Raw genomic sequence first — 15,322 nt, forward strand, 5'->3', positions numbered from 1 at the left:
ATAGCAGCTCCTAATGGGTCAGGGCAGGAGAACACAAAGGCCGCTCCCTGGGGGTCATCAGTTGGGAAAGAAAAGGAGACAGCCCTGGGGGCGGCGATAACATCACAGGAGGTAAATTGGATAGGGGTAGGGGCACGGGCGAGGTTCTGGGTTTCGGGAGGCAAGCAGCTGGATGGTGGCGCCTCCCGATCAGGCTCAAGGGTTAAGGGGGTGGGGAGGGAGCTCTCAGTGACACTGGGCATGTGCTCTGTGGTGGATTTAGCAGCCACAGCATCAGGAGGTGGATTATCTTCTGTAGGGCCCCTGCCCGGGAAGGAAGTCGATTGCTCTGCACCAACGGGGGGTGTCCCTGGCGACTCGTGTCCCGGCCGCGTGGCGCCGGCTGTCACCTGAGCAAGCTCAGTGGTCGTCAGCGGGATGCCATCAGTGGCCGGGTCGATGGAGGAGTCCAAGGGCTCCTCGGAGGTGGGAGCGGAAGCAGCAGTTTAGGGGAGGGAGTATGGGGAAAAGAGGGGTGGAGTGAGGTTGCCCAGATCGAGATTTGCTGGCAAAAGGTCGTCCTCCCCCTGGGCGACAGGGGTCAGATCTAGGGCATCAATCTCCTTGAACATGGAGGAGAGGACACTTTCCGCCGCCCCAGGATTCTCCCCGCCGGCACCCACCACGACGGTTGTCTCAGGGTTCCTGGGGGCTTCGGGTAGTGTCAGGACAGAAGGGGCTTCCTCGAGGGTCCGTGGAGGGTAGACACTACCCTCTGGTGCTGCCACGTCTTTCCCAGCTGACACCGGTGGATGGGACGCACTCGTGGGCAAAGCGGAAGGTTTGGCATCGGTGCCCCCCTTCCTGGTCTTCCGGGGGGCCTCCGCCTCGGGTAGATGAGGCAGAGCTCGAGCCTTCCTCTTGTCTCGCTTCCTCTGGACTAGGGCCCAGCCCTCCATAGCATTATCTGGGGGCTGGTTAGCAGGGGTCGTGTCAGGGGGTAAAGGCGATGGCTCAGGGACTTGGGGGGGCGTGGTGGGGCAGCATAAGGGAGGGAGGATTCCCCTTGGGGTGGGCTCTCTCCCATGCCTGGTGGTATCTCTGCCACACCCTCCTCCATAGGCCCCGCCAGATTGTCAGCAGTGAGGGCGGGGCTCTCCCGCTCGTCTGGGCGTTGTAGGGGAGGTGCCCCTTGGGCCTGAGCAGGAGAAGTGGTGGTCCGAAGAGGAGGGGGGTGGGTTCAGGTACCGGGTGGCCAGGGGCATCGGCAATGACAGGGCCGATGTCCTGCTGGGTCTCGGGGATCCCAGGTGCCCCTCCTTGCCTGGCTAAGGGGCAGTCCCTCCGGACATGCCCCAACGCCCGGCAGAGGTAGCACCGGGCCTCCCCTGTGGAAAAGTACACCCGGTAACGGGTCCCCTGGTGGGGGACTAGGAAGGACCCCTCGAGCGCCTCTCCATCACGTGCCGCTGACGGCAGTAAAAGTTGCACATGCCCGCGGAAGGAAAAAATGTGACGGAGGGTGGGGTCCTTGCAGCCCAACTGGAGAAGACTGATGACAGAAACAGGTTTCCCCAGGGTGGAAAGGGCTGGTAGCAAGGCAGCATTGGGGAGAAAAGGAGGGACAGAGGTCAGGACCCCGGTGACCTCCATTGCCGATGCCCCAGCGGGGGCGGTGGCAGGTGATTAACAGGAGTTGGGGTCAGGTAGAAAGGGACAAGCTGTGGGGTGGACAATTCAGGGACGGGGGGGGCACATGAACCACCGTACACTTGTCCAGAGAGTCCTGTTTGGTTGGCTGGTGCTTCTGGCCCACGCCAGGCAGATGTTAGACAGCCAGCAAAGATGGTGGAGTGGGGGGGGTGAAGATCGTAGTGTGGGGGTTGGGAGGACACAGATGGATCGGGGGGCGGCTCCGTGCCACACCCCCTGTGTCCCTACAAACACAGTTAAAACACAGTCAAGGCCTCCCCCCACACGAGAGCACAGTTCGAAAGTTACTCAGTCTTAGGCCCCCTCCACGGCGATTTGTAGATTCCCCGGGCGGTGTTCCTCCGGTGGACGGCTCGGTCTGTTCCGGGCTTTCTTTTTTGCATTCCAGAAATGCCGGAGCAAGTGATAAGAGTCCTCTCAACCGGAGATGGGTCCGCAGACAAACAGCAAGTGGCTGGGTCTGGGTCCGGGGCCTAGGTCCTTCCACTCCCTCGCTCTGGGGAAGCGGGCCAGCCGGCCCCCCCCTCTCAGGCGGGGGGTTTTCAGCTGGAGCGGCAGCAGCGTCGGAGGGCGGGCGGGGGGGGGGGGGGGCTAACAGCTGGCCAGCAGCCGGCCAGCACTCTAGCAACACCAGAGAAAGAAAAAAAACCAACAAAAAGAAAAGAAAGGGGGGAGAGCATCTGGCCTGGTCGGGGTGGGGGGAAGCCAAAAGCAGGGGCAAAAAGCAAGGAAAGCCTAGGCCAGAGGGCGGCAACAGCAGGAGAGCAGGCTAAGTAGGTCCCTTTTCCCTGGGTAAGGTAACAGGGAAGGTTCCAGAACAATCAGGAACCTTCTGGAGACAATTAAGACAGGCTGATTAGAACACCGCAGCCCATCAAGAAGCTGCTAGAATCAATTAAGGCAAGCTAATCAGGGCACCTGTGTTTTAAAAAGGAGCTCACTTCAGTTTGTGGTGTGTGTGTGTGTGGGGAGCTGGGAGTGAGAACGCGGACTGTTGGAGGACTGAGGTGCACAAGCATTATCAGACACCAGGAGGAAGGTCCTATGGTGAGGATAAAGAAGGTGTTGGGAGGAGGCCATGGGGAAGTAGCCCAGGGAGTTGTAGCTGTCACACAGCTGTTCCAGGAGGCACTCTAGACAGCTGCATTCCACAGGGCCCTGGGCTGGAACCCGGAGTAGAAGACGGGCCCAGGTTCCCCCCAAATCCTCCCAACTCCTGGTCAGACACAGGAGGAGTCGACCTGGACTGTGAATTCAGAAAAACGGCCAAGCTGAGGGCTGCCGTGAAGCTACAAGATGAGCAAATCCGCCAATAAGCGCAAGACCCACCAAGGTAGAGCAGGAATTTTGTCACAAAAAGACAATCCCTACCCCCAAAAGCTTCCAATCTAGGTATAAGACAAGAGACAACAGCTGGATACAGACAGCTGGAGGAGTGCAAGAAAAAAGTGAGGCCATATGGTCAGCAAAACTGGCTTTGCACACCAACAGCCTAACTGTTGTCAATATTTTTGTAGGCCTTACAGCAAAGGAGAGTTTAAAGGAGGATTACAAATATAAGAACGGCCATACTGGGCCAGACCAATGATCCATCTACCCCAATATCGTGTCTTCTTACAGCGGCTGGTGCCAGATGTTTCAGTGAGAATGAACAGAACAGGGCAATTCTTGAGTGATCCATCCCGTTGTCCAGTCCCATCTTCTGGCAGTTGGAGGTTTAGGGACACCCAGAGTGTGGGGTTGCATCCCTGACCCTCTTGGCTAATAGCCCTTGATGGACCTCTCCTCCAGAAACTATTCTAATTTGTGTTATAATCCAGTTATAATTTTGGCCTTCGCACTATCCCCTAGCAACAAGTTCCCCAGGTTGACAGTGTGTTGGGTGAAGAAGTTCTTCTTCTGTTTGTTTTCAATCTGCTGCCTGTTAATTTCATTGGGTGACCCCAGGTTTGCGTGTTCTGTGAAGGGGTAACTAACACATCCTTATTCCCGTTCTCCACACCAGTCATGAATGCATAGACCTCTATCTTCTCCCCCCTCAGTTGTCTCTTTAAAAAGCTGAACCGTCCCTGTCTTTCTTAATCTCTCCTCGTATGGAAGCTTGTCCACTCCCCTAGTCATTTTGTTGCCCTTCTCTGCACCTTTTCCAGTTCACATCGATCTTTGTGCCAGAGGAGAACACTGTAGCTTTGCAACAGTTTACAGGGCGCTTGTCCCAGGCATGAGGGGCCGAAGGGGAGAAAGCACAAAGGTGTTTGAAAATGTAAGAAGTGGGTGACAGAGACTATCATGGGCCGATTGAAAGGTCGACTCCCACCTCCGATACCGAATGAGACATGACAGGGACAGTGGGGATAGGCTGTGAAGGGCCTTGACCTTAAGCAACCTATGTCTTGGTGGGATGTATAAACAGGGAAATCTCGAGTAGAAGCAGGGAGATTATTTTACTCCTGTATTTGGCACTGCTGCTGGAATCCTGTGTGCAGTTCTGGTGCCCACAATTCACAAGAAGGATGTTGAAAAATTGGAGAGGGCCAGGAGCATGAATAAAGAATTAGAAAACATACGTTATAGTAAGAGACTCAAAGACTTTCTATTTAAGCTTAAAGAGAAGGTGAAGGGAAGACTTGATTACAGCCTATAATTATATAGGGAACAATATTTAATAATGGGCTCTTCAGTCTAGCAGAGAAAGGTCGAACACAATCTAATGGCTGGAAGTAGAAGCTAGGCAATTTCAGACTGGAAATAAGGTGTAAATTTAAAACAAAGTAATTAACCATTAGAACAATTTACCAATGGTCATAATGGATTCTCCATCACTGAATTTTTAAATAAAGATCGGATATTTTTCTAAAAGACCTGCTCTTGGAATTACTTGGGTCAGGTCTCTGGCCTGTGTTAAGACAGAAGGTCAGACTAGACGACCACAGTGGTCTCTTTTGGTCTTGTAATCCATGCAATTGCTCTGGTTTCAGAGCCTGCAGACAAACAATAGTTTTGAGAGGTGCGAACTACTTAATCATGTAAATGGGTTGTTGATTCTGAAACCTAATGACAACTGTGTGCAAATACTATCAACTGTATGGATTAGAGCATGAGTTCCGTGTCACATGGAAGACACAGGAAGAAACTGTCTCACTCCACTCAGCACTGGTGTGGCTTACGCTGGAGTAACACATCCCGTATGGGACACCTCGCTTTAAGAAACATGTGGACTAAATGGAGAGAGTCCAGAGGAGAGCAACAAAAATGCTCAAAAGTTTAGCAAACCTGACCTATGAAGATTGGGCATGTTTAGTCTGGGGACCTGTAACAGTCCTCAAACATGTTAAGGACTGTTATAAGGATCAACTGTTCTCCATGTCTGTTGTAGTCATTTAGATGGAATACAGGGGCCCAAAGAGTCCAAGGTGTTAACATGATTCTGTTACTCTCCAACAGTGTAAAACAAGGTTCGGGGTTTGGTACTCAGATCTCAGCCTGCTTATACTATGGTGCAAACACCATTCAAAATCACTAACTGCACTAACTTTAAGAAAAATGCAAAGCTTTAAGTAAGGCTTTCATTTTAACACCCCTCCCTCTTTCCTTTGAGCTGGAGTTTTTAAAAGGACCCTCCCCCCACCTCAGCTGACAGTCTTCTAGATGGCATTAAAGATGGCCAGAACTGTCCTTTTGGGGAAAAGAGACACTAATTGAAATGGACTGGAGCTGGCGTTGTTGTTATTATTCAAGTCCAATCCTGCTTTCCAGAAAACCAAACAAGACGAGCACACTCAAGGTGAAAGGAAAGAACAGCAAAAGAGAGACAATGCAGCTGGCTCTTCGGTGGAGCCTTGCTGCAGAACAAACACAAGACCACACAATGTGCCTATCAGTCACTCTGAGACCTGGCAAACTTGTGCCAGCAGTAGGCATTTTAGAGCATTGCACTTTGCATATTTTGCAACAGTAGTGTAAGCTGTCCTTGCAATCACAGGCTCTTGGTCATCTAAGCCAGCCTCTTCTTAGACAGAAGGAAAAAGGGGACAGAGGCAGGGAAGAGAGGAAATAAGGTAGGGAAGGGAAAAGACATATTGGGAGAAAGACGAAGTCTCACAATCCAGGTGCTGTTTGGGATTTAGTTGGAGCTGGCAGAGGTGGTGGTCCCTCTCCCTGGTCTGGTGTTGGATCATATTAAAGAAGTTCTGTATTAAAATCACAAATGAGTTTGATTTCCCCATAGTTTAAATTCCAGGGTATTACTAATTAAGAGGTCTCTTAGTTTTTGGTACTGTTTCTCTCCCTCTATGTGTGAAACTTGCAAGCTGCTAATTGTGTTAGTACATTCTAAGACAGTCTGTTCTCAAAGCAATTCTTTGTAACAACAACTACTCTCACAGAGAGAGACTCAAAGCAATACTCTGTAACAACAGAAACAGCACCCAGAGACTCCCCGCCCTTTTGTTGTATTCATCTCGCTTTGTTAACAATTGTGATTAAAATAGAGATAGAGGATGTATGTGGATGGATGGTTGGTGTGGATAATAACTGAATGATCAGGGAGGTGCCAGCCTAAGAATCCAGTGTCCATCGGCTGAAGAAGGCATCAAGTGGAAATAACCAGAGGACCCCCGGAGGGCAGACTGGAATCCACCCAACAGCCTCAAGAATGGGAGAACCAAAGAACAAGATAACATCTGGCAGCACGGAACCATCAGGAACGTGCCATCTGCTGATTGATTCAGCAACAGCATGATGAAGCAATTCCCATAGACTGGCATAGGAAGAAATTCCTATAAAAATGGACTCTAGAAAGTGAGAACTTTGGGGTCTGATTCTGCAAACCAACTTCCAAGAGCATCAGATGTGCATCTGACAAGGCCCTGCTCCCTCCTCGTGTCCAGGCCACCTGGCCAGTGGCTTGGCATGAGCAACTCTAAGGCTGGTAACTATGATAACAACCTTGCAGAACCTGTGTGTGTGTGTGTGTGTATGAATGAATGTGTGAATAAATATGAGATTGAATGGAATGTTATAGCTATAACTAACTGCTTACTATGATTCTTTCTGTATTCACAATAAATGTGGTATTTTGCCTTTTCCCCTTTAATAAGATCCTGCTGGTTTTTATTTTATTGGTATAACATTTGCCCAGTCAAGACGTCTCTCAGGATTAAGACGAAGAAGGTTCAAGGTCCCGGGAAATAATGGGGTGGCAGCTGCAATGGTGAAACCCATTCCTTTCCCTTCTCTTATCTTTTAGACTGTGTTTACATCCCCTCCTTTCAGTAGCCAGCTTCCCCCCTCTTGTCTTTTGAGGACCCCCAAGGAGGAATGATGGGTGGAATGGCTCCCCCCCCCTCATTTTGTCCACCAATTATGCTTAATTTCTGACACCAATTTGAGTTAACTGATTTTCAGTCCCACACTTCTCTCATTTACTAGGCATGATCTTAACACAGTCCTTGAATTGGATCAGGAGGACTTGGGGTTTGGACTAATTCAATCCATCTCCATTTTTATCTTCTCCCATCAACACTTGTAATAGGTTATCGTGACACTTTTATGAACCTTCACTCGCTTTTCACAGTTGAGCTGACAATTAGGATAAATTTATAGGCCTAATCATCACAACACATCCACTATAGGTAGGACAAATAGTAATAGGCTTAATCTGCAGGAAGAGAGATTTAGGTTAGAGAGTAGGAAAAACTTTTTAACTGTAGGGGTAGTTATGTTCTAAACTAGGCTTTCAAGGGAGGTTATGGGATCTTTGTCATTGGAGGTTTTTAAGAACAGGTTGGACAAACCCCTGTCAGGGATGGTCTAGGTTTATTGGTCCTGATGCAGGGCAGGGGACTGGACTTGACTTCTTGAGGTCCAGTAGTAACCCGGAGGAGGAGGAGAAGATAGAGAAGAGAGGTAGGAAAGAATGCAGGGAAACAAACAGGGTCAGAACTGAAGCAGACTGGTTGATGGGCATATGGGCCCTGTCCACTACTCCAGGGACAGGTTCCCCTAGTGGCCACAAGAAAAGTGGCATAGTCTTGGAGGTGAAGCAGAAGACCGTCTGAGATGGCAGATAGTTTGTCCAGGGAGAGTTTGATACTCTGGCAGGGCAGGGCTACAGTGACCTGGCCAGAGGGCTGTGACAAAAATGGAGCACTCCACAGCCAGTGTCTCTACAGGGCAAACAACCAAATGAGGAGGCACCAGACTGGTAGAGAGCTGATCCCCAGACCTAGATGCAAGGAGCCACCGCACTGGTGAGTGAACCCCGTCACAAGGACAAAATTAAGCGTTCAGTAGGACACCTCTCAGGCCAAGTCTAGGCTACAAGCACCACAGCAGCACAGCTGCAGCACTGTCGCTGTAGTGTGGACACTTCCTCCACTGATGGAAGGAGTTTTATCCATCTCGCTGAGATGCGGTTAGCTAGGTCAGCGGAAGAATTATTGTTGACCTAGCTGCATCTACACTGGGGTTAGGTCAACTTAACCGTGGCGCTCGGGGTGCAAAATTCTTCACAGCCCAGAGCAACTGTTAGGTTTATTTAACTTTTCAACTGTAGACCAGGCCTAAATAGAAGCAGTGAACAGAGCGTTAGCTAGAGCCACTGCAGACAGCTCGCTCCAAGCCAACAGGTCTCAATAATTCTCCTTTTAACAAGCACAGCTCAGAACTCAACACTTCAACAGCAGTTCCCTGAACTTAGTCCTTACCAGCTCTCCTTGTCTCGCACATCTACCATCTCCATTGCTGCATGCTGGGAGACGGCTGTATGAATGTTATGAAATGGATGAAGTATAGTTTCAAGTCCCCCCAAGCCACCCCTCACCACCAAGAGAAATAAATAAAATAAAAATACACACACCTTTCTGGGTTTGGTAGCACACTGTGTATTGTAATATCCCATCACGGCGATATTATCCCCTGTGTAGGACAGGCTCCTAAGAGACAGCTTTTGTTTTTAATATTCAATTTAACAGCCAACGATGGCAAAAGTGTTACAAGGTTAAAATGACAATATTCACAACACGGCACAAGTTGTTTCATAAGGATGTATGCTTGACAGGTCAGATCCTCCCTGGTGGATTGACGAAGCAGCAATGGACCCTGCCGTGTGGAATCAAAGCTGTCAGCGTAGACTGAGCAGGAAAGAGGTCCAGCCATCAGCAGCTCTCTATTCCTTCGCCCCGCATTTCAGTCCAACAATGGAGGGGTAAGGGTAGGGCGAGAGGCTTAAACAGGGAGCCAGGATCAAGGGTGTTGACCCCTCCCTTCACAGACCCAACTCTCTGAGCCATTAGCCAGACAGCGAACCTTGTGATGGAAATAACCGATCAAGTTTTAATACCTTACACCAGTTATCCTGCCACTTTTAGAATGCAAGAAGCCTTTGCTGTTAAACCATTGCAAAGCAGAGGTTGATAATTATGATATATAAATGTCAACGCCCTCCCTCCCCCACCCTCTGCATAACTATTCCCGGAATAAAACATTTAAATACAACTTCATAAATATTAAATCATGAACAAAAAAACCAAAACTGAACTGGTTTCTTTCCTCCTGGTAAAAAAAGGATTTGAGTGAGGAGGGAAGATCAGAAAGCGTGTGTCTAATATAGACGGTTCATCAGGATATGAAGAATAACCTGCTGAGTAGAGGGGAGAAAGAGGGAAATTGCACTAGAGCGGTTTCCCATTGTCACTACACTGATCTTCAAGGTACAGGTCTCATCAGGACATTGCTTGACGTTTAAATCTAGATAAAGAGGTTCCAGACGTTACTCAGAGACCACCGCTTTCCTGCTTGACTAAATGTCTTTGCGTTTGGACACCTGGCTGGCTCTCTGTGAGAAAGGCTGTTCTGCCTTTCAAAGCTCTGTTTGTTTGTTTTTTAAACTAACAGCTTGAACTCTATCCACGTTAAATGTGATTGGAAAAAAAAAAACCCCAAACACTCAGCCCTGATACATCAACTAAAAAACCCCTTCTAAGCCGCTACATTCTTCGGCTTTATTAGCAACGACTGCTAATCGGCATACAAAAAACTCTTGCATATGCAAGAGCAACAATTTGAATTTCTCTATTTTTTAATCTGTGAAAAGGAGGTGGGGGAGGGTCACTGTTTTTAGGGAAAAAAGACTAAGATTCATTTAATTTAAAAAAAAACTTTAGTGAAAATAAAAATCAGTACAACATATGCTCAGCTTTCTAACCATGTGTCTGCAGCTGGTATCTTGGTAAGGACTGCCACAGTCTTATGTACAGCAAATGGCTAAGGTAATACAGCAATGCGTCTTTTCAGCTGATTCTAATAAGCCGCAGCCTTGGAATCAGAGCGCAACACACACTTGTTGAGGCAAAAAAAACCCCAAAATCTGTTGCTCTGCACAGAGACCCAGCAGCCATTTATATGGAGTAGCATTATGGGAATCTCTATTTGGAAGCAGTCAGAGCACTGTGCGCAAAAGGTAACCCTGATGCCAAGGGGTAAGAGACAAGCATAGCTATCAAAAGGGAATTTAGCTATTTAAAAAAAAAAAAAAAAAATGCAGGTTTTACAAGTTGTGTCCCAAGGAGGACACATAATACTGGGAAAAAACCAAGCAGGATCGGTTTGGTCCATTTGCTTAAGAAACACTGAAGGCTTAAAAATGTGCCAGGCACCAAGATCTCCCCAAATCTCTGTTGCTTCTCATTCTGTGGGAGGATGAGAGAATAAAGGGGTCATTTAAAACAGGACAAAGCAACGCAAAAACCTCTCTGACATCTTAAAAGCGTTGCACATTCCAAATCCTTCAAGCACCAAGCCATGATAAAGCACCAAGTCTTGTGGGCAGGTCTGTTCCATGTCACCTTCTCAGGATGATGATGATGATGCAATGTCATAAATGCATTAGAGACTACTGCTCCCAAAATTAGTTTATAGAAAAGACATCCATGATCAATACCTTTCATGTGTGACCAAAAAAAAATGTCGCTCCCCTTTCTGCTTCCCTCTGATGTGGGACATTTTTGGTGGAACACTGATAAAACTATTTTTAAAAAGAATAGATAATTGTTGCAGCCTAAAAGAAACGATATGACTGAATTCAAGAAACTTAAATTAATATAAAAACCAAACACCATGTTGATCTGTTGCAAAAACTGTTCCAACAAGGCTCCAATGTCCATTTCCCCTGGTGCTCTTCAGAGTTGACCTTTGTTCTTGCAAGGTCTGTGATGTCCTCAATCCTAGGTAACCAACTCCCCCAAAGCCAGTTCCTTTTCTCCAGAGGACTCTGGCCTGCATGGAGCAGCTCCTGCTCCTCCTTGGAGATGAGAAGCCTTGCTCCTGCCACTATTCGAAGAGAGGACAGCAGCAGAAAAACCAGATGCAACCAGCCACAGGTTGAGGGCTCTTTTTCAGAAGAGGAGGTTGCTCTGGGCTCAGTCATTGTTAATACTATGACACTAAGTATGTCCCAAGCCTTCCACCTTCTATGGATTCTGTCCGGATAAGATTTCTAGGATCAGCCGCAGGGGCTGAATGTTTGTCAGACTCTACGGCCCACGCAGAGTACAGAGAAATCTTCTGCTCACATCACAACTGTCCCTCTGTTATTTCACTGTAAAGAGAAAAATCAATAGGTAGAATATTCAGGAAGGTTTTCTAAGCAGTCTGAGTCAGTTTCTTCCTTGGTGAAAGGTGCTGGATTGCGAAGAGACAAGTCCAGTGGCAATGCAAAGCCTCACTGACATTTCAAAAACTAGTCTCTGAACAGGCACCACCACTCTGTGCTAACGTGAGTGTCTTCAAGCGCTTCCTTCCTGTCCTTGAGTAGTTAGGGCAGTGGTTCTCAACCTATTTACCACTGTGGGCCACATGCAACACTACCTCTATGGCTCTGAGGATGCCACATGGGCTGCAGCTCTGTGCTGACTGGGCTGCAAGTTGAGAACCACTGATCTAGGGCCTAGCAATTCTTGGCCTCTCCGAGGCAGACACTGTATTAAAGGAGGCTGTCTAGATAGGTCATAGGTTTGGTCTACACTTGACTGTGGTTTTATATGTCCCAAATCATGCTGGTGGTTCACTTTCAGCTTGGACAAGCAACTGGGACCCAGGAGCCCTGGTTCTATTCTCCGTTTTTCCATAGACCTGCTTTGGGCATGTCAGCTCTGCACCTCAATTTCCCCTCCCACTCCACGTGCTCTCTGGTGCAGAGTCTCACTAGATGTCTGCGTAGCATGCAGCACAATTAGGGTCCAATCTCAGTTGGGGCCATTGGTATCAAAGAAACGAAGTAATTAATTGAGTTAGTCTGTTGCATTTCGGGAGGCTCACACCCCAAGCACAAAACACCTGCATTTCCACCACCACAGGGGAATATTTCAATTAAATGCCAAACGAAACCTTTTTTTTAAAGCTGCGACTAAAACTGCCCGACAGAGCCCTTCTTGCACTTATGGAAATGCAGGCACTTACAAAGCTTATCTCCGTCTCTGGTACGTCTTCAAAATGTTCTGTCAGTTCTGAGGAGCGTTCTGTTACCAAAGGCCCTGCGGAGCCACTGGGGGAAACAGAAAAAGGGCACCTATAAAGCTGTTTCTTCTAAATAAGCCTTCAAAATTCTTTGTGTTCCTTTGGGTTTCCTAATACGCCCACAGTAATATCCAAGTGATGTATAAAGCATCTCTTAGCCACACGTGAGATGTTCCTGACTCATTGGCCACCTTGGCATGTGTACTTGAAAAGATCGCACCAGGAAAAAAAAAAGAGACTCCACCCCGAAGTGACTCTGCCAGTCTGGAATCCAGGTTTCCCCTCCCTGCCTCACAAGAGAGCTGTGATGTGTTACTGTCTCTCCGGGGAAGACTGCTCCTTTCCCACATTTTACATGGGTACTCCAGAGATTTTTATTCAAACAAGAACTGCACTCATCACAGACTCAAACTAAGGGGAGTTTCAGGCAAGCAGGTGGGGCCCACCACTGGGTGGTGACTCATTTAGGGAAATGCAAAGAAAGGCCAATTTACGTCATGTTTCCATTCCACAAACATTCCATCCCTAGTGTTTACACAGTTGGAACAGTCACCTTCCCTCCCCTGGTTTTAATTGCTCTGTTTATTGTGTAAACGTGGATCTTAAACACTAGATGAGAACGCTTATGGTTCAGATAAACCAATGGCTCTTCTTTACAAGCACAGTGGTTTTCAACCTTCTTTCATTTGTGGACCCCTAAAAAATTTCAAATGGAGGCACAGACCCCTTTGGAAATCTTAGTCTGCGGATCCCTAGGGGTCTGCGGACCACAGCTTGAAAACTCCTGCCCTAGCACACAGTTGGAATGTAAATAAATACTCCTAGCTGGAAGCCATTTCAAAGAGTCGATAAAATGACATAATGGGCTAGAACAGTGTTTCTCAACCTTTTCAAAATGGCAATCCCTTATTCAAAGTCAAAAATTTTCATTGTCCCCTAACATTTACAATAAAATAAGCAGTTGCACCAATGTTAAGTCTCTAATTTGCATGTGTGTTTCAAGAGGCTGACAAGATCTGACCTTGAAAAGGGCCAGGGTGCATGGGGAGTCGGGGAGAGAGAGTTTCTTTGTTTTAAATTGTAATTTTGTCATGCATTGCGACCCCAATGATTGCCTTCTGGGGCTGGCGATGCACTGGTTTCCAAATCGGGCCTTCCCACCCCTCCCACTTAGCAACACAGGACAGGCAGTGTGGTCATGATCTCCTGACTCCACTTCACAACCCAAAGGTTGAGAATCCATGAAGTAGATAAAGGGAAAGTTCAACCTGGTGAGCATGGATGTCACACCGTACCGTGCATTACACAGGCCAGGAGACGCTAGTCACGTTACAGTCACTGTCTTAAAGAACAGGTTTCAGAGTAACAGCCGTGTTAGTCTGTATTCGCAAAAAGAAAAGGAGTACTTGTGGCACCTTAGAGACTAACCAATTTATTTGAGCATGAGCTTTCGTGAGCTACAGCTCACTTCATCGGCATGTTGTGACGGCATAAGGAAAGCCACATGCTTCTGAAGTTGAAGGCACTTTGGTTTATGCTGCTAATGCACCCAGGGCTTGTTTGCTTCCAGCAGGCTACACCTTGTCATCTGGTGCTGCGTGCATCATTGGCAGGGTATGAAATGTATAGAGCAGTCTTCCACCCATTCAGCACATGAAAAGTGGTCACCATGCAAAGCTAGGACCTCTGCTCAATAATCTTCTGTTCACTCATATTCAGCAGACTGGAGACACTGGAGTCCTTGTGTTTGGACACAGAGGGTACCACACATTTTTCCTGCCTAGATTAAGCCTCACCTATTTGAGTGGTTACTCGGGGCTGAACTAGCTACATCCTCTGCTGAGCTTTCTGAGCTGTGAACTTCCAGTCCCACTGACCTACACAGAGATTAAAAGGAGAGACCCTCAGCTGGTGAATACAACACTCCAGACACTGATTTTACAAAGAGGGGAAAGTCTGGTGATAACCCACATAAAGCTTGTGTTTTAAAATTAAGAAATGATATCCTAATTTTAAGGTCATTTATTTAGTGCCACAGAATCCAGCAAAGGGATGAAGAGAAATCCCCCACCTAAAGCCATGAGGAAGGTCAACCTATGGAACTCAGTGCCACAGGATGCCAATGAAACACTATGGCTGAATAATTTATACTTTATTTAGCTGCACAGTTCAGGGATCTCAAAGTACTTCACAAACAATATGAGAGTCAATGGCAGAGCTGGGTCTAGATACACAGGGGAGTCCTAACTTCCAGCCCCATGCTTTTCTGGACTGACCCCTCTCTTCATTTGAGGTTATACAGCATATAAGCTGACCCCCACGTCTCTCAGGGAGACATTCTCCTTCCCACTGCACAACACTGCAACTTTCTTTGAAGCACCAGGTATTGGTTACAGCAAAAGGCAGGACACCAGACTGAATGGCTCAGTGGCTCGATTCAGCATGGCAAGCCTACTCTGCCGTCAGTGCTGGCCCGGGGCACTCCGTACATAAAGCTGTGCAGGGGCAGCTACATATCAGTGGCAGGCACCAGGGGGTTTGCTTTATCCCTCACAAAGGCAGGCAGGATTTGCTGCAAGCACACGCTAACAGCGTGGTATTGCTTACAGAGCTCTGAGGGGCGCATTGTCTTCAGTGCAGACTGGGCACCGTTCACAGAGGCATATAGCAGCACTCCACAGCAGAGGAAGCGGCTGTGCTGCAAACCAGAGACTGGAGTAGTTCTTTCAACCTGGTATTGCAAAATAGGGGGCCCATCCCCTTGTGTTTAGAACTTAAGTACCGAGCAAATTAGTGCCTTTCCTGACTAGGTCTTCACCCTCACCTATTGGAGCGGAAGCTGAGAATTGTTCTAATTGTAGAGTTTTCAGACACGTGAACTTGAACTCCCACTGACCTACACAGAGATTACAAAGGTGAAACTTCACACTGAGTGGTAAATACAAAGCCACAGGCTTGCTGACTCTATAGAGAAGGAGAAACTCTGGTTTAATTCCATGTAAACAATTACTATAGTTATGAAGCTACCTCAGTGCTAGTATATTAATACAGTGCCCTGGAATTTGAACACAAGACCAAGACCCTTGCTCTAGCAATCTGTCCTCACTTGTATCTA

At 47.7% G+C, this 15,322-nt stretch overlaps 1 protein-coding gene across 3 annotated transcripts in view; it reads right to left on the reverse strand.

Annotated features, from left to right (window-relative positions):
- The window catches only part of LOC125625566 (26S proteasome non-ATPase regulatory subunit 4), a 69,306-nt gene that overhangs the window by 20,815 nt on the left and 33,169 nt on the right, over nucleotides 1-15,322 (reverse strand). For 2 of the 3 annotated variants that reach the window (XM_048827798.2, XM_048827797.2), the window contains 2 exons: nucleotides 12,151-12,235; nucleotides 8,553-11,290 (listed from right to left, as the gene is read on the reverse strand). The exons of the other annotated variant lie outside the window; for it this stretch is intronic. In XM_048827798.2, the coding sequence (XP_048683755.2) occupies nucleotides 11,288-11,290; nucleotides 12,151-12,235 (88 nt within the window). In that variant the 3' untranslated portion in view covers nucleotides 8,553-11,287. Of the gene's footprint in view, nucleotides 1-8,552; nucleotides 11,291-12,150; nucleotides 12,236-15,322 lie in introns of those variants that run through there. 3 annotated transcript variants of the gene reach the window in all.

Source organism: Caretta caretta, chromosome 24 (assembly GCF_965140235.1).
Source record: "Caretta caretta isolate rCarCar2 chromosome 24, rCarCar1.hap1, whole genome shotgun sequence".
In the NCBI taxonomy this organism is placed as follows: domain Eukaryota; kingdom Metazoa; phylum Chordata; order Testudines; family Cheloniidae; genus Caretta; species Caretta caretta.